The sequence below is a fragment of the Cervus canadensis genome, chromosome 5 (genome assembly GCF_019320065.1).
Source record: "Cervus canadensis isolate Bull #8, Minnesota chromosome 5, ASM1932006v1, whole genome shotgun sequence".
NCBI lineage: Eukaryota > Metazoa > Chordata > Mammalia > Artiodactyla > Cervidae > Cervus > Cervus canadensis.
Window position 1 is genome coordinate 70,640,323 of NC_057390.1, and position 20,928 is coordinate 70,661,250.

A 20,928-nucleotide genomic window follows, 5' to 3' on the forward strand; every position below is an offset into this window, starting at 1 on the left:
AGTAGAAGGGAGGAAATATTTCAACTCTATTTGCAAAATGTACGTTTAAGTTTTGGGTAAGAACATCCTGCCTCTTGATGTGAACTACATGACATTTTGGGCCTCCAAGTGCTCCCCTCAAAACCACGTGATCTTTGTCACTGGGATCTGGCAGGAAAGCTCCACAAAAAAGGCAAAGAGGACAGAAAAGCAAGATACAAGTTGCCAAACAAGGTGACCTATGGCTGACCTCCTGAGAGAGCAGGCAGGAAGGCTACCTGTGGGAGAGAGGAGGACTAGGCAAACCTTCTCTCCACCCCCAACCCACCGCCATCTGTACCCAGGCTGAAGGGGACAGGAGGAGAGCCCTGCAGGCCTGAGTGTGGGAACTGTGCTGGGTGCCGCCAAGCCCCTCAGCCCAGGCTCACTCTCTAATCCCAGGCTCTCGGTTCTCCTCTGTAGGTGGTGGAAGAAACCCAAGTCATCCTTCGAGAGTATGGCTTCCGCTTCGTGAGGAGAGGGCCCATCTTTGTGAAAGGGAAGGGGGAACTGCTAACCTTCTTCTTGAAGGGCCGAGACAAGCTGGCCACCTTCCCCAATGGCGCCTCAATCACACTGCCTCACCAGGTAGTAGACAACTCCTGAACGGCCTCCAGCTCTACGAGAACCCAAATGGGAGGGAGTTCATTTCTGGGACTCAAAGAAAGGCCTCGGGAAAGGACATGTGACCAAGTCCCAACAACCCAGGCTGTTGAAGTGCACACTCACATAGACTTTAGGTTTAAGAAATCTCCTTCAGCCTTCATCTGTCCATGGATGTGCGAGCTCTGAGGGTGGCCATACTATTCCTCAGTGTGCCTCTAGCTTCCCCAGAGTAGGGCTCAGAGTCATAGTACCGGAACGTTCCTTCCAGAGCCCTAGGTCTTACCAGCCCTCTTCCACCCAGAGAGGCCACGGCCACTGTGAGTAGAAAGGGCTGCCAGAGGAGGAACAAGGCTGCTGCCCCCGTGCCTGGCTGGGAGCACGGGTGGAGCAGCTCTGCTTCAGATGAGGGCCGCCCGCTGGCCACCACTCGCTCCCCAGCTAGAACCCGGAAGCAGTGCTTTTCACTCTGAAGACCTGCTTGTCTGTGGTCCGAGTTAGGTGAAATGGCCCTTGTCCTGATAATCTTGAAAGGTTCTTCTGGAACCCGTCACCTTAGTCATGGGAGCAGAAAGTGCAATATTTCCTTTTACCTGGTGGGAGGGAGGGAGGGAGGGAAAGGGACTTTATTTCTGAAAGAAAAAATATATAAACAGATCTTCTACATTTATATTTTTAACTTTCTGTTAAGAAAACACTCCAATATTGCCTTGCCTTTTGAGCTCTTGCTACAGTCGCCTTTGCTACTGCTTAAAGAGAGAATTTACAGGTATTGATAAAGAACAAGACTGTTTTATTAAAAGCTTTATTCAACTTGAATATGATCATTTGTGCCAGTTCTGTTAATAGCCCTCATCTGAGAAGTGCTTTGCTCTCTCCCACATTGGTCCTCATGTGCCTGGAAGGCAAGAACTTAAACTACAACCTCCCTCTCATCCTTAGGCTGCTTCCTTCTAGATGGTGGTCCAAGCTGGCTCGACCATCCCCCTGTGCTCCTCCCAGAGGTACCTGTGGCACCCACACCTGCAGGTTGCTGCTTGGCCATCAGCTCTAGGTCAGGACCATTTTAGAGTGAGGCCAGAATGCAGCTCAGGGTTTTGGACAGTAAGGGTAGTGATGACTCCTATTTGTGACCTGGCAAGTGACAGGTTTTCACATCCATGCACTGGCCCTGCACATACTCCCAAGGCAAGGAACAAAAAAAGCCAGCAGAGTGGAGGCCATGGTTATGTGCAGAGGTGCTTCACTAACTGGACTAGGAGAGGATGAAAACAATTGCATGGCCAGGGCCTGGAGCTTACAGAAAAGGGAAGAGATAAAGGAGAGGGGTCCACTTCCTTTGCAATGATCAAGGTATGAGTAGACTTCTGATCATGAGCTGACTCAATATATTCAGTGCTCTCCCAACTTGTTTTAGGAAACGACATTAGATACATGCAACCCCAATTACTCTATCCCTAGTACTCACACCACATTCTTTGTAAAGCAGTGGCCGAGAATATTCCACTCCAAACCAAAGATTAACCACCCTTCCCTTCTTAATTATATGATTCATGTCATATCACGAACCCTGAGAGTTCTAAGAACTTTCTTCTCAAAAGTCACAAATAAGAAAGTGAGACAAAGTTAGCTGGAGGTTTCATAAAAGCTACATAATAACTCTTCAATTAAATGGTAATACTCCCTCTCTCACAAAATGCCTTCTGTAAAAAAATCTCATTTTCAGCTAAAACGTACGATTAATATCTCAAAAAGAAGAGATGATTTTGAGCACTGGAGCAGGTGACCAGGCAATTTTGGAGACCTATCCAAAAATGCCGGGGTCAATAGACCCAAACTTGCCCCTGACCATCCTGATAAAGTGGGTGTCTGTTTTCACTCCAGGGACGGTCCCCAGGAGAGGAGTCTGAGCCTTTCAACAGTTTTCAGTTCCCAGGACCTTGCCCGCAAGTGTGGTCAGTACTCATTTACTCACTTCTGATGTGTTCCCAAAGAAAATATTCTAGGACAGCAGACTTATATCCAGCTTTTCTCCTTTTCTTGCAAATGAAGTAAACACCTGATGTAGGGGCTTCGTAAAAAACAGGTTTTCATGGTCTGCTCGCTGTTCTTCCCACGTACTGGGTAATGCTTCCATCCCTGAAAAAAAAAAAGACAGGATCTGTCAATCTCACTTAGCGCAACTGAAGGAATCAGAATCTAGAGCACTAATATTTGGGACCCATGGAGCTTTTTTTCGTTTTTGGTCTGGAGCTGAGAGAGGCTTGCCCCTTATTGGTCCAATGAAATTTTGAGACCAGAAACTTAAGACTCTGCCCAAAGAAATCTAAATCCTATGATGTGAAACCTGCCTCCTAAAAACATTTTATCCTTTTTCTCGTTACTGTCCATTATGTAACGTTTAACAACAGAAGTCTCAGCCATCCCTGAAAAATTCCCATTCAGAGACCGGTCTCTGCAGAGCTAAGGGTATGCTGACTTGTCACATCTACTTGGTTTCACAGTGAAGCAAGTCTAGACTTTCGCCACCACAGCGACTCTATGATGCAACCTCATCAGCTGTCTAAGAGGGGTTTCCAATGAAAACAAATCATAAGCTGAAAGAACTCTGGTGGCGGTGGACTGAGCAAAGGAGAAAGAAAAAGTTGGATAATTATGTTTACTACTTAACAAAGAGGAGAGGAAAAACTGGCAGAAATAGGGCAGATATTCTTGGTATCTTACTGACTGTATTTTTCGGTTCACAGTATGGAAACAGAAAATAGTATCTCAACAGGACGAGCTGATACAATCTCACTATTTCACTCTGTTTCAATCATGTGAATAACACAGAGCATATTGTAATTTCTTCCTGGAGGCATCCTTCCTCTTACCTTGAGAAGTAACAGTGACGTCAGTTGGAAGGGTTGTTGTGAGGTCCTTATACAGCAGTCTAGCACAAAAGGGGAAGGACTGACCTTCCAGCTTCACTTTGTAAGTAAATGACAGCAAGTTGCATAATGAGTTCCTCTGCAAGGGCCCCACAAGGAAGGCTGCAAAGTCACTCTAATGGGGATGGGGATCAAAAGAGACACAAAGTATATGACAATTACAGCTCCAAAGGCAGTAAGTGGTTATGATGCATCAAACATGTCTACCAAAAACAGGGCCCATTAATTAAATCTCAGAAATAAATGAAGGATAGAGAAAGGCCTGAAAAAAGGACAAATGATAGAGATTGAAGATAATTAAGAGTTGGTAGCAGCCTAGAAGGCCTGTAGGAAGCACTAAGTCAATGGCCAGAGGCTGGGGAGACACTATTTCTGCTAAGAACTCAGGGGACGTCACATGTTTGGCTGAAATGCTTCATGTCTACATTCACATGTCAGTATCTAGCTGATAAGCAGAAGTTTCGGTCATTCCAAATGCACAGAGAAATGCTAAGCTTGTAAGAGTCACTTATTCCCTGCTTGCATTCATTTCCTCCCCCTCTCCCCCTTTTAACTGCAACCCTAGCTCAGTTACAACCCTAAGAATGCAAGCCTGAGCTTAGGCAAAGATGGACAGCATTCCTCTATGGCATTTTCAGAAACCATTATTCTGCTTTGCACTTAGCCCCAAGGCTCAGCAAAGATACCTGGAACACAGCACGTCATCTACTGGACCTCCACTGAATTAAAAATAAAGCAACTGTACCCTACCACTTTGAGAGGAAGGAAGGGTCAAGTATAAAAGCCTGAGAATCACCATGCATGAGTAAATAATCCCTTCACCAGTACCCATGCTCAACACCATGCAGAGTTTCAACAGAAGAGGAGGTGGAAAATAGCTTGTGTGTAAATAAGAAATGAGCATTAGGACGACAACAGTCAAACTTCTGGCTTGGAATTATGAAGCACTCTAAAGTACAAAAGAACACGTCCCTTTCTTTCAAGTCTATCTGGATCAGGTATCTAAGACCACAGATACCTGAAGTCGATCTGCCTGGTACTTCCTCCCCGAGTAAGCATTTAGGTATTCGCAGAGAACAAACAGGAAGTGCTGAGTATTAGTCTGTAGGTATTTTGCAGATATCTCTTCTAGCGGAATGAAGACTGGAACCGAATGGTGATGTATCCAAAGTGGTTTCTCCATGACAAGGTCCACAAAGTAGGAATCCAGCAGGTTTCCCTCGAAAGCAGTGCTAATGCAGACACAGACTCCTCGGCTGGTCAGCTTCCCGCTGATCCCTGGGACAAGTAAGACAGTGCCTTAAGGGACGTGAGGCAAAGGCAGTATCCTGTTCATCTGTGCATCCCACGCCCCTCAGCTCTGCCTAGTACACACACCATACGCTCAAATGCTCACTGAACGAATGTCTAGACTCTTTCTTCTGACTTTGACTTACTTTGAATCTGTGTTCTTAAAACCACAGAATGGTGGGGGGAAAAAAAAACATTCTAAGTAACAAATTATTGAAGAAGAGATTTTGAAATTTTCCATTTACCTATGGCTCCTTTTTTCCTGAGTGTCAAGTAACTTACGGTAGTCCCCAGGTCTTCTCACAATCTTCTTATGATGCAGATAATAGGTAAGTCAGTCCTCATTTTAATGGTGAAACAGAGACTTGAGGGGTTTAAACTGTCTGAACAGTGGCATCAGGCAGACCAGCTGTACAGGAAGCTCTAGCACACAGCTTAGCACGTGGTGAATCACTACAGTGAGCAGTCTAAGCCAGTCACCAACCAATCACTGCTGCACAGGGGCCAACTTTGCAGGTAAAGCTGCCTGTGAAGAGCATGCCAGTTCTGCATGTGTATGTCGGGGGGTGGGGGGCAAAATTCAGTGTTAATGAAATAGGTCCAGAACTAATAACACATCTTGCAAACTATCTCACTAGAGGGGAGACTCAGACTGAAACAGGTCAGAAAAATATTATACCTGTAAAACGATATGCCTGCAGAATGGCTTTCACGTTTTCCTGTTTTCTCTCCAAAATTTCTTGCTCACTAATCTCTAATGTTTGGTCAGGTTCGACACTGGCAGTAGATGCTTTAACCTGCAAGACATGTAGCAGATCAATCTGGGTACAGAGGCGTAATAAAAGTCCCATGCCCTCACCTACGTGGGAAAAATGTAAATGCAGAGTATTTTTTTTTATTATGTTATGAATCAAGAAATGCTACTGTGGCCAGCCAGCTGGTGCTATGAATTCACAGTAGAGGAAGAATCTTGTGGGTTATATACAGTACCAGGAATCAGAAGTAGAAACTGTGCCAGCCTGAAGAACAATGCATTTGGCTACAGTATAGAGTCTTGTGAGAGGAGAAAGAAAAAGAGGTAAGGAAAGCCTAGGATAAGCAGAAACAGCTGTAAAGAGGCAAAGCTGGGAACGTTGGGTCAGACTGTGCAGACTTTCAAGTGCCAGGATGAGAAATACTGATTATAAGTCGCACACTGTGAGCTACAACCCAGTAGATGCTATCAAACTAACTCCTTCTAAGACAACTACACAAGCTGATGAAATACCAAAAAGAAATGAGCAATCATGCAAGTAAACAAACAGAAAATGGCCCGAAGGCATCAGAGAACCACCAAATTAGCTAGACTGAAGACTAAAGATAAATGTGGAAGTTAGTTGGGTTTTCCCCCTCATAGTCTTGTTGATTTTTATCACACAGCATACAGGCCAAATAGAAAGCTGCAGGCTAGATTCTGCAGCAGTCTCACAGTGCCAGGGCAACAGAAACTGGAGATTGAGGTTACCAGAGCAGACTTCTTATGGGCCAAGATATAGAAATGGGAACCCAACAGGCTGCATGCCTCCAGGCGTAACAGAAAGACGCTGCTGAAAATCAAAAAGCTAAGCAGATTGTGGAGGTCAGGGCCTGCCAAAGAAGATGAATCTTAACACATCTGTCCTAGCACACCCAAGCTTTCAATTAAGGCCTCCACAAAGGACTACACCCTTCAAATGAGGGCAAACCAGAAACAGATGACCTCAGCTGGTTGACAGTGATGTGCCCATACACTATCTGCCTGTCAGAAAAAAACTGAAATTCTTTCTGGAAGAAGACAGCATAGTTCAGAATCCCTATTTTTTTCAAACACTACACATCACTGAATTAAAAAGAAAAATTACCAAGCATATTAGGAAAGAGGAACAGATGGCTGAAAACCAGAAGGAAAAAGAAGACAACAGAAGCAGATCTGAGGGGATTCAGCTATTTGAGTTATTATCAGACATAGTCATTAACACAGATTAAAGGATGGAAAATTCATACCAAAGGGCTGGAATCTATTAAAAAGAATCAGATGAAAATCCTGAATCCAAAAAATACAGTTACAGAAATCAGGAATTCAACGGGTTTAAAAGCTGACCGGACACATAAGAAAAGTGGAAAATAGGTATATTTTCATAGCTAGATTAAAGCAGAGTAAAGATATAAGAGAGCTCACAGTAAAAACAAAAACTCCACACATGGAAGCCCCAGAAATAAAGAAAAAGAACAAGACAGATACATTACTTGAAGAGATCCCGGGCAAATTTTCCAAACAAATGAAAACTGCAAGTGATTACGGAGTGCTGTGACACAAAGCAGGATAAAGAGAGAAAATCAATCCCAGCCACATGATGATGTGAGACTGCTAAAACCCAAGGGCAGAATCTTAAAGGCAGCCAGAGGAAAAAAGACACATTATATTCAAACAGGAAGACTGACATCTGAAAGAAACCACGGAACCAGAAGACAATGAAAAAATGTATTTAAAGTATGAAAGAAAATAAATTTCAACCTATAATTTGAATACCCAGCAAAAATATCCATTTAAACATGAAAAACATAGTGAAATAAGGGTGCTTTCAGACAGACAAAAATGGAGAATTTTCATTTTCAGCAAACCAACACTGACAATGGTACCAAACGGAGCTACTTAAACTGAAGGAAAATAATCCCAGATGAAAATATGGAAATGCAGTACTAGAGAGCACGGAAAAGGGTAAATAGGTATATAACTTTATAGGCAGAGTGACTGTACAATGAAGTGTTTCATAGAGTTTAATACATGTAGAATTTACACACGACAATAATAACATGAAAGGTTGTATGTGTGGGAAAGAAAAGATGTTAGGTTCTATAATTATCTATGAAGTGGTAAAGGTACTACACTAAAGTATATTCTAGTAAGAAAAACAAGCCTGTTTTCTCAAGGATAATCACTAAAAAAAATGCTAAAAGTCATATAATTAACAAGCTAATGGAGAAGTGGAATAATATCCAAAAAGTAGCAAGAAGAGAAACAAAGAACAAATAAAATAGTAACATGATAGACGGAGATCTAGATATATTGCGTTATATCCTTTAGTCGCTCAGTCGTGTCCAACTCTTTGCGACCCCATGGACTGCAGCCCACCAGGCTTCTCTGTCCATGGGATTCTCCAGGCAAGAACACTGGAGTGGATTGCCGTTCCCTTCTCCAGAGGATCTTCCTGACCCAGGGATCAAACCCTAATCTCCTATATTGCAGGCAGATTCTTTACCGTGTGAGCTACAGGGAAGTTCTTCTAGATATGTTAGGAATCATTAAAAGTTCATGGACTAAATAATTAAAAGACAAAGACAGCCAGGCTGGATTAAAACTAACTATATGCTACTTACAAAAATAAGAACTGTTGAAGTTATACTTGGCAAAGCTGGTTTTAAGGCAAGAAGTTTAACTAAAATAAAAGGGAATATTGCATAATGATAAAGTCAAAGTCGCTCAGTCATGTCTGACTCTGCAACCCCATGGACTATACAAGTCCATGGAATTCTCCAGGTCCGAATACTAGAGTGGGAGCCTTTCCCTTTTCCAGAGGATCTTCCCAACCCAGGGATCGAACCCAGGTCTCCCACATTGCAGGCAGATTCTTTACCAGCTGAGCCGCCAGGGAAGCCTAAGAATACTGGAGTAGGCAGCATATCCCTTCTCCAGCAGATCTTCCTGACCCAGGAATCAAACCAGAGTCTCCTGCATTGCAGGCAGATTCTTTACCAACTGAGCTATCAGGGATAGCTGATAATGATAAAAGGTTGCTGCATAAAAATAAAAGGCTTACTAACCAGGAAGATAAAACAATCCTAAATTTGTCTGTACCTACTGCACAGCAGGGCTTCCCTTGTAGCTCACTCGGTAAAGACTCTGCCTGCAGTACAGAAGACCTGGGTTCGATCCCTGGGTTGGGAAGATTCCCCTGGAGAAGAAAATGGCTAACCCACTCCAGTATCCTTGCCTGGAAAATCTCATGGACACAGAAGCCTTGGGGGCTGCAGTCATGGGGTCGCAAAGAGTCGGGCACGACTGAGCGACTAACAGTTACTTACTACACAGCAAAACTGAATGAAAGGGGAAAAAAATGTACAAATCCACAATCATAGTGGCAGATCAACACATATACCCCAGTAACTAATAAGTTGACAAGTAAAATAGTGAAGAAATGAACATCATGATGAACACATTTGGTCTATTTGATATATAGCGAGAATACAGTACCCCAAAATGTAAAATCCACATTTAATGAACATGGAACATTTATCAAAATTCACCACATGCTGGGTCATATTCTTCAATCACAATGGAATTAAGCTACAAATCAATAACTAAAAAAATTACTAACAAATCCAATTTTTAGATATTACTTAGTATACTTCTTAAACCCATGGGACAAAGGAGATATCACAATGGAAATCAAAAATATTTTGAATTGAAATGATAATGAAAACATATCAAAACTTGCAAGATATAGCTAAAGCCATGTGCTATGAATATTTGTGTCCCTCAAACTTCATGCTGAAATCTAATGCCCAATGTGATGTTATTTGGAGGTGGGGCCTTTCGGAGGTGATTAGGTCATAACTGGAGAGCCTTCATTAGTGTCCTTACAGTGTCTGGAATTAGTGTCCTTATAAATGAGATGCCAAAGAACTAGCTTGCCCCTTGCGCCATGTGATGTTACAATGAGAAGACCACAATCAAAGAGGTAGTAAGGGGGACTCCCCTGGTGGCCCAAAGGTTAAGAATACGCCTGCCAATGCAGGGGATGCATGTTCAATCCCTGGTCTGGGTAGATCCCACATGCCGCAGAGCAACTAAGCCCAAGTACCACAACTACCAAAGCCCATGCTCTGGAGCCTGTGTGCCATAACTAGAAAAGAAGTCACCACAAGTCTGTGCACTGCACCAACAAGGACCAAGTGCAGCCAAAAATAAAATATTCTTTTAAAAAGAGGTAATAAGTCCTCAGACACTAAACTTGCCAGTGTCATAATCCTAGACTTCCCAGCATCTACAACTGTGAAAAATAAATATTTGTTGCTTATGAGCCATCTAGTTTACGTATTTTTGTTATTGTGGCCCAGGTAGATTAAGATAGTATGCTTAGAGAGAAATTTATAACTTTAAACACATACAGAAGAAAAAAAAAGATTTAAAAAACAATTATGTATTCATCCCAAGAAACTAGAAGATATATGCCATGTACAATAACTGGAAGGCACAATACTATAAAGATTTCAACTCTTTCCAAATGGATGTATAGATTTAGTGAATTAAAGGAGGTTTCTTTTTGGAAACTGACAGCCAATTCCCAAATTTATGGGAAATTTGAAGGGCCAAGAATGGCCAAGATAATTCTGAAGAGTAAGACCTAAACTATAGGAATCAAAACTTTTCAGTAATAAACCTCTGGTACCAGCACAAAGACCAACAGACCAATGGAACAGAACAATTCAAAGATGGGCCCGCAGTGGACCCAAAGATCCACTACAATACAATGGGGAAAGAGTGACCTTCAAGCAGTGGTACTGAATGAACTACATACCCATATGGAAGAAAACAACAAAGTGTGACCTTCAGGGATTTCCCTCATAGTCCAGTGGCTAGGCCTGGGCACTCCCAATGCAGGGGGCCTGGGTTTGATCTCTGGTCAGGAACTAGATCTCATATGCCACAACTACAGATCCAGAGTGCCATTAACTAAGACCTGGCACAGCAAAATAAATAAATAATGCTTTTAAAAAAGTAGTAGTATGACTTCTATTTCACACCGTGTTACACAAACATCAATTCCAGAGGGACGGTATTTCTGAAAGTAAAAAGTAAAATAAAAACTTTCAGAAAGTAACAGAGAACATCTTCATGTTCTTAAGTTAGGCAGATATTTATTCAAAGGAAACATGAAGTTAGATTCTTAAATCAAACCTCATTAAAATGAAGACTTTCTCCTCAACACAAGATGTCACTGGAGAGTGAAAAGGCAAGTTAGTCTTTAAAAGAAGATTTGGAATACAGATACACAACAAGGTACTTCTAACCAAAATGTGTAAAAAATTCTACAATTTAATAAGAGATATATGACCCAATAAAAATTCTGCAAAAGTTCTGAAAAGTTCATTTCACAAAAGAAGACTTTCAAGTGTCCAAAAAAGGTACTTAAAATCATTAATAAAAAGAACTCAAATTAATTCACAGTGACTTACTATTACACTCTCACTAGAATGATAATTTTTTAAAACTGACAGTATCAAGTATTGGTAAAGATGCAAAACAACGGAAACGCTATATACTGTTGCTGGTAATGTAAAATTAATACAATCAGTCTCAAATTCTGTTTGACAGTATTTACTAAAGATAATCCTTGTACCCTGTGATCCAGCAATTCAACAGAAAAGTACGTATTTTTACATCAAAAGATAGCAACAAGAATACTGCATTATTCTTAGTACCCCCAAAGTGAAAAAACCCAAATAATGTAAATGTCACCAACAGTTCAATCAGTAAATAAATTGTGGGATATTTTCTAAAATGGAATAATTATATAGCAATAAAAAGGAATGACCAGGGGACTTCTCTAGCCGTCTAGTGGCCAAGACTCCGTGCTCTCAATACAGGGGTCCTGGGTTCGATTCCTGCTCAGGGAACAAGATCTCATATGCCACAACTAAAAGATTCAAGACAACCAAATAAAATAAGTACATACATTGTTGCTGTTCAGTCCCTAAGAAGGACCACAGCATGCACCAAAGTGGATGAATCTCACAGAGAAATCAATCCACAAAAGAAGACAGAGAGAACAGAGTTCATACTTTTTTCATTTACATAAAGCTCAGAAACAAGTAAAACCAGGGTATGGTAACAGAAACTAGAATAGTGTTACCCTGAAGGAAATGACTAGGAGGATGGAGGAGGGAGACTTCTCAGGTACTGGTAATAGTCTACACCTTGATTTGTATGGTACTTACCAGAGTGTGCTCATCTCTATAAAAGGATCTTTAGATTTGTGCACTATATACACATATTTATCTATCTATATTAATAATGGATACAGATTTTTTCTTTACTAAAAAAAAGAAACAGAAGGAGGAAGAGAAGAAATGGAGACAAGAGAGAGAAGAAAAAGAAGGAAGGCTGAGGACGGTTGTTGACAATGAGCAAGAAAACTTGTAATTTAATGAAAAATGTAGTATTTTATGAACATTTTCTTGGCTGTGCAAAATTTATTGGAAAATATAAATATTAGAAGAGAACCAACTAGCAGACTACTACAATAACCCTACCATCTAAATCACCTGGTAAATATTAAGAACCATGTGTATAATCTACAAGCTACGGTAAGAAGGAGGTGGAGGAGGGGGGCACAAAGACAATCTAAAGAATTTGACAGGTTTTACTAACTGGATCTGGGCTAGAGAGAAGCCTTAAAAGAGGGAAGAGTCAAAGTTTACTGTGAAGTTTCAAGTTGGGTGAAAGATGATTCTAGAAAGATGGTATTAATGACAAAAGTACTAATGACTCAAGTCTGGCTGAAACTGAGGTAAGAGGCTCATGTCCATGAGAGCAGGTTAAGAGACTATTATGAATTCACCTGGCCCATCAGTAAGGCCTGCCAACTGTTAGATGATATTGATATCAGCTGACTCTATAGGTGTGATCACTTGAGGAATCAAGGACTGAAACTGCTCCAGTTAAGACCACAGGTAAAACATATTATTCAGATTTGCTCATCCCAGATCATGTTAGGTTTTTACACTCCAGGAAAGCCTGCCAGTACCGATCACACTTCTACTCACTCTGGCTTGACGCTGTTTCACTTCAGCCCTCAGGTTATCTCGCAGACGTTCCAGTTCATGAATCCTGGCTTCAAGAGCCTGTGCATCCTGTGGCTCTTCCAAGTTTTTATGGGGTTTGCTCACTTGAGTCTCTAGTCTTTCCAAGTGAGCTAAAACACCTGAGGGAAGTAAAAAGGAACTTTCAAACAAACCTAAGGATTTCTAACTCCAGGAACAGGAAGCACTTCAGGGAAGAACAGATGGTGACCCTTTCCCCAGAACTTTGTGGTCGGTTAAATTGTAGACAACAATTGCCAACAATTTATAAGACAAGAGGAGCTGACAACAGAAGTCAATGGTCAAAAAAAAAAAAAAGTCAATGGTCAGCAACCTCTTAGGCAGAACACTGACATACACGTGGTTCCTTACTAGGCCACTGTTCAAAAGGGGAATCATCTAAATATAGCTAATCTCAGTTATCTGTGATAATAGTGACCCAGAGGAAAACAGGGTCAGAAAAAGTTTTTTTTAATTGAGTTTCATACACGTTTTCCCAAAGTGGTAATGCATAACTATTTGGATTTAGACATCCATAGACTTGAGTGAGTATTCTGAAGCCCTGAAAAGTATCAGGAGCATAGAACTATAAAGGCACACACTCAGAGGAACTGTCCACCAATATTACTGGGTATTAGACAGGAAAACAAGCTCACCAATGGATAGAAACTCGGGCAATCTCAGTTTCCAAGAGACTAAAGACCAATATAGTTGAGGTCCTAGTTTTAAAATGCTAATCAACTCTAGCAATGAAGCATCTGCGAACATTTCCTACATATTAAGACACTTGCACTAGATCCTTTACTTGCAAAGCGTAAGAATTAAAGCATTTATATCTCCTATACATTATGCATCTGCTAAATGCTTCAATGAAAAAGCATTAAAACAATTACTTATCTAAGTTCCACAACCACCATCACAGTGCTATTATTTCCTCCATTTTTCAGATGAAGCAATCAAGGCAGAGAAAGGTAAAATAACTTGCCCAAGCCCACAATATTTATAATGACACAGCCAGACTCAAACCCAGGTCTAACCAACACCGGTCACTGCCTGGCATGGCCCCTTCCACGGGAGTAATGCGGGAAATGGCCCCCCAAAAGTTCTGAGAAGAAAAGAAGGCTCACTGGCTAGAACTGCAACTCTGAATACAAAAACATTTAGCATACTACTGCATGCAACCTACTGGTCGACAAAGGGAAAAGAGCTTAGGAATAAATAAAAGTCATTTTTCTTGCTCCAATGATCTCAGCTGCTCTTCCATGTTAGTTTCGTTCACCATCCTGCTCCCAAACTTCGGGTCAGAGGAGAAACGGGCTTTCAGCCTGAGAATTATTTTGAGGAGCAGTAGTTAAATGTGAACCTTTGAATACCTCCGCGAGACTCGCCGTCTTGTTTTAAAGTATTTGCCAGCTCCATCTCCTCCTCAGATTTTCAAAGGCCTTCCTAGAGAAGTTGTCCAGGCACCAGTAATTGAGTTATCCTTGTGGGCAAAAGAAAATGGCAGGAATGTACTCACACTCACGACAAACCCACAGGGTCGGCCCACACAACGCAGACACGCACCCCTGAGCCCCGACACCCCAAGGGTGTTCGCTAGGACGCCCCTTCCCTGACCCGCCCGGCCCATCCCCGGGTCCAAGTCGGTGTCTACCTCCCGGTCCCTGCGCGCTACCGCGGCGCCACGCCTCTGGATCCCCTCTCTGGGTTTCCTCGCACACGGAAGGGACTGTTAAGAGGCCGCTCAACCTTCCACCCTGATCAGAGCCCGGTCCGCCACTGGGTCTGTCTTTCCCTTTACCGCCTCTCCTGCTCACTCTAGCCAGGGTCAAGAATTCCCGCCATCCTCGGCTTCAAAACCAAACCAAGCGGTCCCAGCGTGCTTTGCGCTCCTGCCGTACAAAAACATGGCAGCGCTCAGGGCCCCTCCCTGATCCCAGCATGCACCGCGGGGTAGGCCCGGCCTTTCAGTTGAACAGGAAGATGGCGGCCTTTGGCGGAGAGCCGCAGATCCTGGTACAGTACTTGGTGTTACGAAAGGATCTATCACAGGCTCCGTTCTCCTGGCCAGCGGGCGCAGTGGTCGCACAGGCCTGTCACGCAGCCACCGCGGCCTTGCACCTTCACCGCGACCACCCGCACACAGCCGCTTACCTCCGGGAGCTAGAGCGCATGCGCAAGGTGGTCCTTGAGGTGAGGCACTAGGCAGAGGGGTGGGACCTTGAGGACGTTGGGCCGGAGGTGGGTGTAGTTTTGAGTCCCGGAGCCTAACATCATGGAGTGGTTGTGGCATGTGGGGGGGGGGCGGGGCGCCTAACTTCATGGAGTGGGTGTGGCGTGTGTGTGTGTGTGTGTGTGTGTGTGTGGTTGGGGTGGGGGGGTGGCGTTTAACTTACAAGTTTTCGAAACGGTTCTGGGGCTTGAGCTACTGCCCGGCGAGCCTTACCTAGACGGGGCGGGGCCTGACGGTGTGAAGAGTGGACGCCCGGCCGGTTATAAATGCTTTCCACACCGCTCGGGTCTCACCTGCGTCCCTCTTAAAGAGATTCCTGTGATGGCGGAGGGCTTTCTACCCGCCTTTCTACCTGAGCGCTGGGCTGGCCCTTTTAATGGCTGTGCTGAAAAGTACAGTCCTTATCCCTCTCCGAAAAACCGATCCAGAAGCGTAGGGACTCAGGGTTCCTTACTGTAAGTGAAATCAAACTGAAGCATTTACCTGGGTCTGACCACAAAATTTGAAAATAAACGTGAACCTTAGTGTGATTTGAACCTAGCATCAGAGGTAAGGTTCTTTTTACAGATGGCCAAACAGATCTTACCCTTACCTTCTGTCAATTCTGCCTCTAGAAATGTATCTTAAGAAAACAACAAGATGCATCCAAAGAGCATTGCACAAAGATAGTCAGGAGCGTTTTATAATAGTAAAAAATGTGGAAATCATTAAATTTCCAATACGATGATTTGGCTAAACTTCGACCCTGATAATGTATTATTATGAAACTAGCCTAAGTCGTGTTTTTGAAGTACATTTAGCTGGCGTGGAAGAGTGCTAATGACGTGGTGCTCGTTGAACTATATTCTACATATAAAATGATCCAGATTATGATAGGAAAAACTAAATACATCCAAGTATTAAATAGTGGAATTTTGTTTTTTTAATAATGCTTCTCTCTCTTTTTACTTTTCTACATTAAGCACATATTTTATAATGAAAAAATGATTGCTTTCATTTGAAAGCAGCTTTCTTCTCATAAAATTTATCTTAATAACTGAGGTGGAGGGTTGGGGTAATTCCTTCTTGGCTAGCTGGCAAAAGCATTATTTTTCAAGAGAAAACTTGCTGTTGAGTGTTGAAACATCAAATAGTAACCTGCAGGGAGAAGTCCTGAGAATCTGTAAGGCAGAAAAGAAACATAGCCTTTCCTTTGGATTCTTTTTATAGGACTTTTATAGGAAGACTTCAAGAAATCATGTGGTTTGGACATCTCCCTCTCTTGCTTTTAGCAGATAAAAATATTAACCCCTTTTCTCAGATGAGACATCTGAAGCTCAGAGATTAAGTGACTCCTTAGCTGTGACTCAAGAAAGGGACTTAGGAGTCACCACTGATTAAATAAAGGTGCTCCCGTAGCCATAAAGGCCAATAAGATATAAGACAATAAACTCCAGTTACTGAGTGCTCACTGTGTGCCAGACACAGATCTGAGCCTAATTTCACTGAATCTCATTACTTCTAGGAAGCATTATCATCCCATTTTACAGGGGGGAAACAAAGGTTCAGTTAAGCCACACAACTTATCAGAGATCACACAACCAGTAAGTGATGCAAAGTTAAAGTGTTCGTCACTCAGTTGTGTCCAGCTCTTTGTGACCCCATGGACTGTAGCCCCCAGGTTCCTCAGTCCATGGAATTCTCTGGGCAAGAATACTGGAGTGGGTAGCCATTCCCTTCTCCAGGGGATCTTCTCAACCCAGGGATCAAACCCAGGTATCCTGCATTGCAGGCAGATTCTTTACCATCTGAGCCACCAGGGAAGCCCAGTAAGTGGTATAGCAAGGGTTTGAACTCACTCTAGCTTTACTATGCTGCTCCTGTTGCTGAAGAAGGAAGGAAGGGAAGTCAATGCATTCTTCTTCAGTATGCCCAAAGGACTCAATAGATTAAGAGTAGCAATCCTCTAATTATCTTAGTGACTTCTGCCTTTCTAGGCTATATATATATATATACACACACACACACACACACACATATGTATACCTTATGCAACTTAACACACTAGTGATCTTTATTTTCTGAGTGATAGCTTTACTATTTCCTATAATGGGATTCAGCATGGGTGATAAAGATGATGAGAAACAATTTCAGAAGGACACTGGAGAATCATTTGCCCACCATTGAGTTAGCAAGGGAGAACTATCCCAGCAGTAAGAAAATCCTTCTTGGTTTTTGTGGACTAGGGTGGAAGTAGGAGGGAGGTGGAAGTGATGTGATTTTAGAAAGCCTTCCAGTAGTCAACTCTTCATGTCAGAGCTGGCTGTGGGATTAGTGATGGCTGTTTAGGCACCAGAACTAGGAAATGCATAGAGCATAATTACTGACAGCGCATTCCCTCAGCATCTCAGGAGGGGAGAGAAAAAACTCCATTTTATACACAGGAATATGAAACCTCACCCCACTCCCACCCCTTCAGAGAGTGAATGGTAAATGGAGCGATGAAGCTGTTGCTTCTGGAGACATTCTCTACAGCGCCTTCTTTGGTAGAGCTGTTCCTGCACTTTCAGTTAAGAGGAGTCCCCCTTCATACTTTTTTTTTTTTGCTTTTGCTTTTTGTCACTTCCTAAGTGGGCTTTTCAGTCTGTGTTCTGCTCCTTTTAGGCCCCGGATGAGACCACCTTAAAGTTGCTGGCAGAGACGCTGCAACAGAAGAACATTGACCACAAACTGTGGATGGAGCAGCCAGAGAACATCCCCACTTGCATCGCACTCCGTCCCTACCCCAAGGAAGAAGTGAGCCAGTATTTGAAGAAATTCCGATTGTTCAAATGACTGACATTATCCATTGCTTTGTATGTTTGAGTATCAGCTGTGTCCAGAAACTGCATGCCGTCCATCCCTAAGCACCGTGTACTCCTTTCAATGACAATTCCCTCTACCTTTTAAATTATGGTAGTTTTTTTTTTCTTGGCCATGCCGCATGGCTTGTGGGATCTTAGTTACCCAACCAGGGATTGAACCTACATTCTTGACAGTGCAGAATTCTAACCACTGGACTGCCAGGGAATCCCTAAATTATGACAGTTTCTTGAAGGTCAAACACATGTTCATATTAAAGTTGTCATTAATAAGTATTTCCTCTTACTTTTAATTAATAAGTTCAGATGGGGAAGGTAGGTGAGTAGCATTATCATCTATGGGTCTTTGCTCAAATAGAAGATTTGGTTAGACTTCTGTATAGGGTCAAGGAAATGCCCTTACTTTTTTGTTAGAATTAATATAGTTCTTTCAATCACCCAGGTTTAAAACTTAGCCTTTAAAGTCCTTGTCTCTTATTCATTTTCAGGTCTCATAATCGTTGAATCTAGGACACCATCAGATTTAAGATACACAGTGATTTTTACCTGTTGTTAAGAAAGGAGAAATGCTCCAGTTGAGACATACAATTAACTGAAAGATATATTCCAACTTCAAAGATATAAAATTTATTCCAAGTACCACATCTATTTTCGTATAGCTTCCAGTGCCACGGCCCTGAGTCGGGCTCTCATTTTCCTTGTGGGTGTCCCACTGGTCTGCTCACCTACTGTATCCTGGTTACAAGGTAGCAGATGTTCTGCCACCAGGTTTATGTAGGATCACTGAGCACCCTCGTCAGTATAGGGTCCTACTTGCCCATGGAATAAAGTCAGGATTCCTTAGCTCAGCCCTCAGGCCCTCCGTGGTTATATTTCCTAACTAACTTTTTAGGTGACTCTTCAATTCCCTTATTCAAACTTGATGTATCAATAAAGACACTCCAGTTGCTGCCCTCCAGTCTCTGCCTGGGAGTCGAATGTTAGGACTCTTCTCCTCCCTTGCCTGCCTCTGGATGTAAGCTGTTTCTGGCTCAAGTGCTACCACCTTCACAAAGTCTAACCCAGCCACAAATGATAGCACCCATCTCTGAATGTTTATATAATATAGGCAGGGTCAGGGGCATAATGGAGGACTGGCCTTGAACAGGGAGAGAGGGAGAAAACTTTTTTGAGACTAGAAGAGAGGGAGTGGGGTAAAGTATGAATATATATAAGTTTATAGTGGAAGAAACACCTGTTGACTTAATTTTCTTCTATGAAGTGGGAAGCATCTAGTCTTCCAGAACAGTGAATAAACTTTCTGAGCACCTTATTACATGGCATAACATAGTGGTTAAAGCTCAGACTCTAGTGTCAAACAGCCTGGGTCCAAATCCTGGCTTTCATACATTTCAGCTGTGTGAACTTGGGCAAATCACTCAACTTCCCTGAGCCTAGGCCCTTCATCTGTAAAACAGGGATTTACAGGAGTGCTGTGTGGATTAAATGTGTCAGTGTGTACAAATCCTGTGGAACAATGCCAGGGCACTCAGTGCCAGAACCTGAGCATAAAAATGTAAGACACAGCCCTCAAGTAGCTTTCAATCACGTAAGCCGGTTGACTAACTCCTTTTCTACGAAGTGATGCCATCCACTCCCTGTTACCTCCATTGAAGACAACTAGGTAAATGTTTCCAAATCATACTGAATTTTAAAAAAATCTATATATTTTTAAAATTCAAATTCTGCAGTAAGACAGTGATACAGTCAGAGAGAGATGAATGTCTATACAGTTGGGAGATAACAGCTCAGGCAAATGCCTAAAGCAGCTCCCAAGGGAAGAAAGGACAGGCACTCAAGTGAGAATACAGTAGCAGGGAAGCAGCAGCTTTCCTTACTAGAATCAGCTAAGCTTATTATCATCTGAACTTGATCAGAGGTTCTCAAAGTGTAGTCCCTAGATCAGCATCATTTGGGTACTGGTTAGAAATATAAATCCTGGGGCCCTACCCCAGACCTACTGAACTGGAAACTCTGGTATTATCTAGAAGCGGCCTGGTCCCAAGAGGCAGCCAACCTAAAATGTGTATGATGAATGTGTGATTTCAAGTCAACACATATGATAGTGTATGATGTGCTTACAGGAAGGAGGCAGGATGGAGAGCAAGAATCTGGTACTAATTACACTATATCTGTAATATAGTGTATTTGTAAACTTGCACACCAAGTTTACAAATAAAAAAGAATTTTTTCTCCAATGGAGCAAGCTTGTGTTGCTAGACCTAGAATAGGCAGCAAGTCCTTGAAAAGAATCTATGCTTTGGTGAGTTTCTTACATGTGAAAAAACATCTGATTATGAACAAACTGCTTCCATAGTGCTAATCAATTTGACAATTTTGTGATCCAGGCTGTCTTGTCTCAGGTTACTGATTCAGAAAGGCTTAGACTTGCCCAAGACCAAAGTCAGTGGCAGGACTGGGGTTGAAAACCAGATCTTTCATCAGTCCAGTTTTCTCTTAACCTCTTATAGCTAGTTACTCATTTGATTTTCAGCCATGTAGATACTAATTGAGAGTGATTTGAAAAGGGGTCATGAGTAGTTCGAGCGCTAGGAAGAGCTGTATGTTCCATTTTAAATTGGTTAAATGACATTCCAGATTATAAATCAGCCTCCTGTGACTGTGAGCTGTATGACTCTGTACCCTAGGGATCAATTATCAGTGGAGGAGCTGACAAAATTCAGCTTGTGAACGTGTACAGCTGAGGATCAGCGCCTAGGTCATTGCTTCCCACAGGGCTGGCAGAATGCAGAGGGCTCCCCCACGGGGGCATATTACAGTCACCTTTTATTGTTGTTTAATCAACGTATCTTCCCCACAGATTCTGAGATGCCACCCTAGGGGTGTGCACTGTTTCCTGGTTGAGAACTGTGGCAAGAGTGAACCACTGTTGCTGACAAGAAGGTGTTAGTGTGGAAAAATGGCTGAAAACCACTGCCCTCGGCTACCTTGGCCTCACAAGTTTTAGCCATCCTCTGAGGTCAAGTCAGCACAGCCCCAGCTTCTACTCTACCTTGAGATCCAGATATGGAAGGTCTTAAATGCTGGCCTATGCCTAAGTTTTAGCTTTGGGGGCTTTTCAAGGGCCAAAAAA

At 42.6% G+C, this 20,928-nt stretch overlaps 3 protein-coding genes across 5 annotated transcripts in view; 2 read left to right on the top strand and 1 right to left on the bottom strand.

Moving 5' to 3' along the window:
- Positions 1–664, top strand: part of ADCY3 (adenylate cyclase 3) — an 81,704-nt gene extending 81,040 nt beyond the window's left edge. The window contains exon 22 of the mRNA XM_043469222.1: positions 442–664. Coding sequence (XP_043325157.1) covers positions 442–624 — 183 coding nt within the window. The 3' untranslated portion in view covers positions 625–664. The remainder of the gene's footprint in view (positions 1–441) is intronic.
- CENPO (centromere protein O) lies at positions 640–14,687 on the bottom strand. Of its 3 annotated transcripts, none has more exons than XM_043469230.1 (8): positions 14,377–14,687; positions 14,096–14,205; positions 12,687–12,844; positions 5,521–5,638; positions 4,570–4,829; positions 3,495–3,666; positions 2,597–2,760; positions 640–1,214 (listed from the first exon to the last, which is right to left on the bottom strand). In XM_043469230.1, the coding sequence occupies exons 2-7, from the start codon at positions 14,139–14,141 to the stop codon at positions 2,624–2,626; spliced, it is 891 nt and encodes a 296-aa protein (XP_043325165.1). In that variant the 5' UTR covers positions 14,142–14,205; positions 14,377–14,687; the 3' UTR covers positions 640–1,214; positions 2,597–2,623. The 3 variants fall into 3 exon arrangements, with proteins under 3 accessions (XP_043325165.1, XP_043325166.1, XP_043325167.1); XM_043469231.1 differs by having other exon boundaries at positions 1,076–1,214; positions 14,540–14,687; XM_043469232.1 differs by having other exon boundaries at positions 1,076–1,214; positions 14,524–14,687.
- Positions 14,652–18,071, top strand: PTRHD1 (peptidyl-tRNA hydrolase domain containing 1). Its single transcript, XM_043469242.1, has 2 exons — positions 14,652–14,915; positions 17,599–18,071. Exons 1-2 carry the CDS (start codon positions 14,664–14,666, stop codon positions 17,767–17,769), a joined length of 423 nt encoding a protein of 140 aa, XP_043325177.1. The 5' UTR covers positions 14,652–14,663; the 3' UTR covers positions 17,770–18,071.
- The last annotated feature ends 2,857 nt before the right edge of the window (positions 18,072–20,928 follow it).

What these genes read in the sequence shown, in the direction of transcription:
- CENPO (XM_043469230.1), bottom strand. Translation starts at nt 14,141, where the DNA reads ATGGAGCTGGCAAATACTTTAAAACAAGACGGCGAGTCTCGCGGAG. An exon ending in TGAAACAGCGTCAAGCCAGA is followed by an intron (nt 5,639 to 12,686) that starts GTGAGTAGAAGT and finishes CATGTCTTGCAG; the next exon opens with GTTAAAGCATCTACTGCCAG. An exon ending in CGTCACTGTTACTTCTCAAG is followed by an intron (nt 2,761 to 3,494) that starts GTAAGAGGAAGG and finishes TTTTTTTTTCAG; the next exon opens with GGATGGAAGCATTACCCAGT.
- PTRHD1 (XM_043469242.1), top strand. Translation starts at nt 14,664, where the DNA reads ATGCACCGCGGGGTAGGCCCGGCCTTTCAGTTGAACAGGAAGATGGCG. An exon ending in TGCGCAAGGTGGTCCTTGAG is followed by an intron (nt 14,916 to 17,598) that starts GTGAGGCACTAG and finishes TGCTCCTTTTAG; the next exon opens with GCCCCGGATGAGACCACCTT.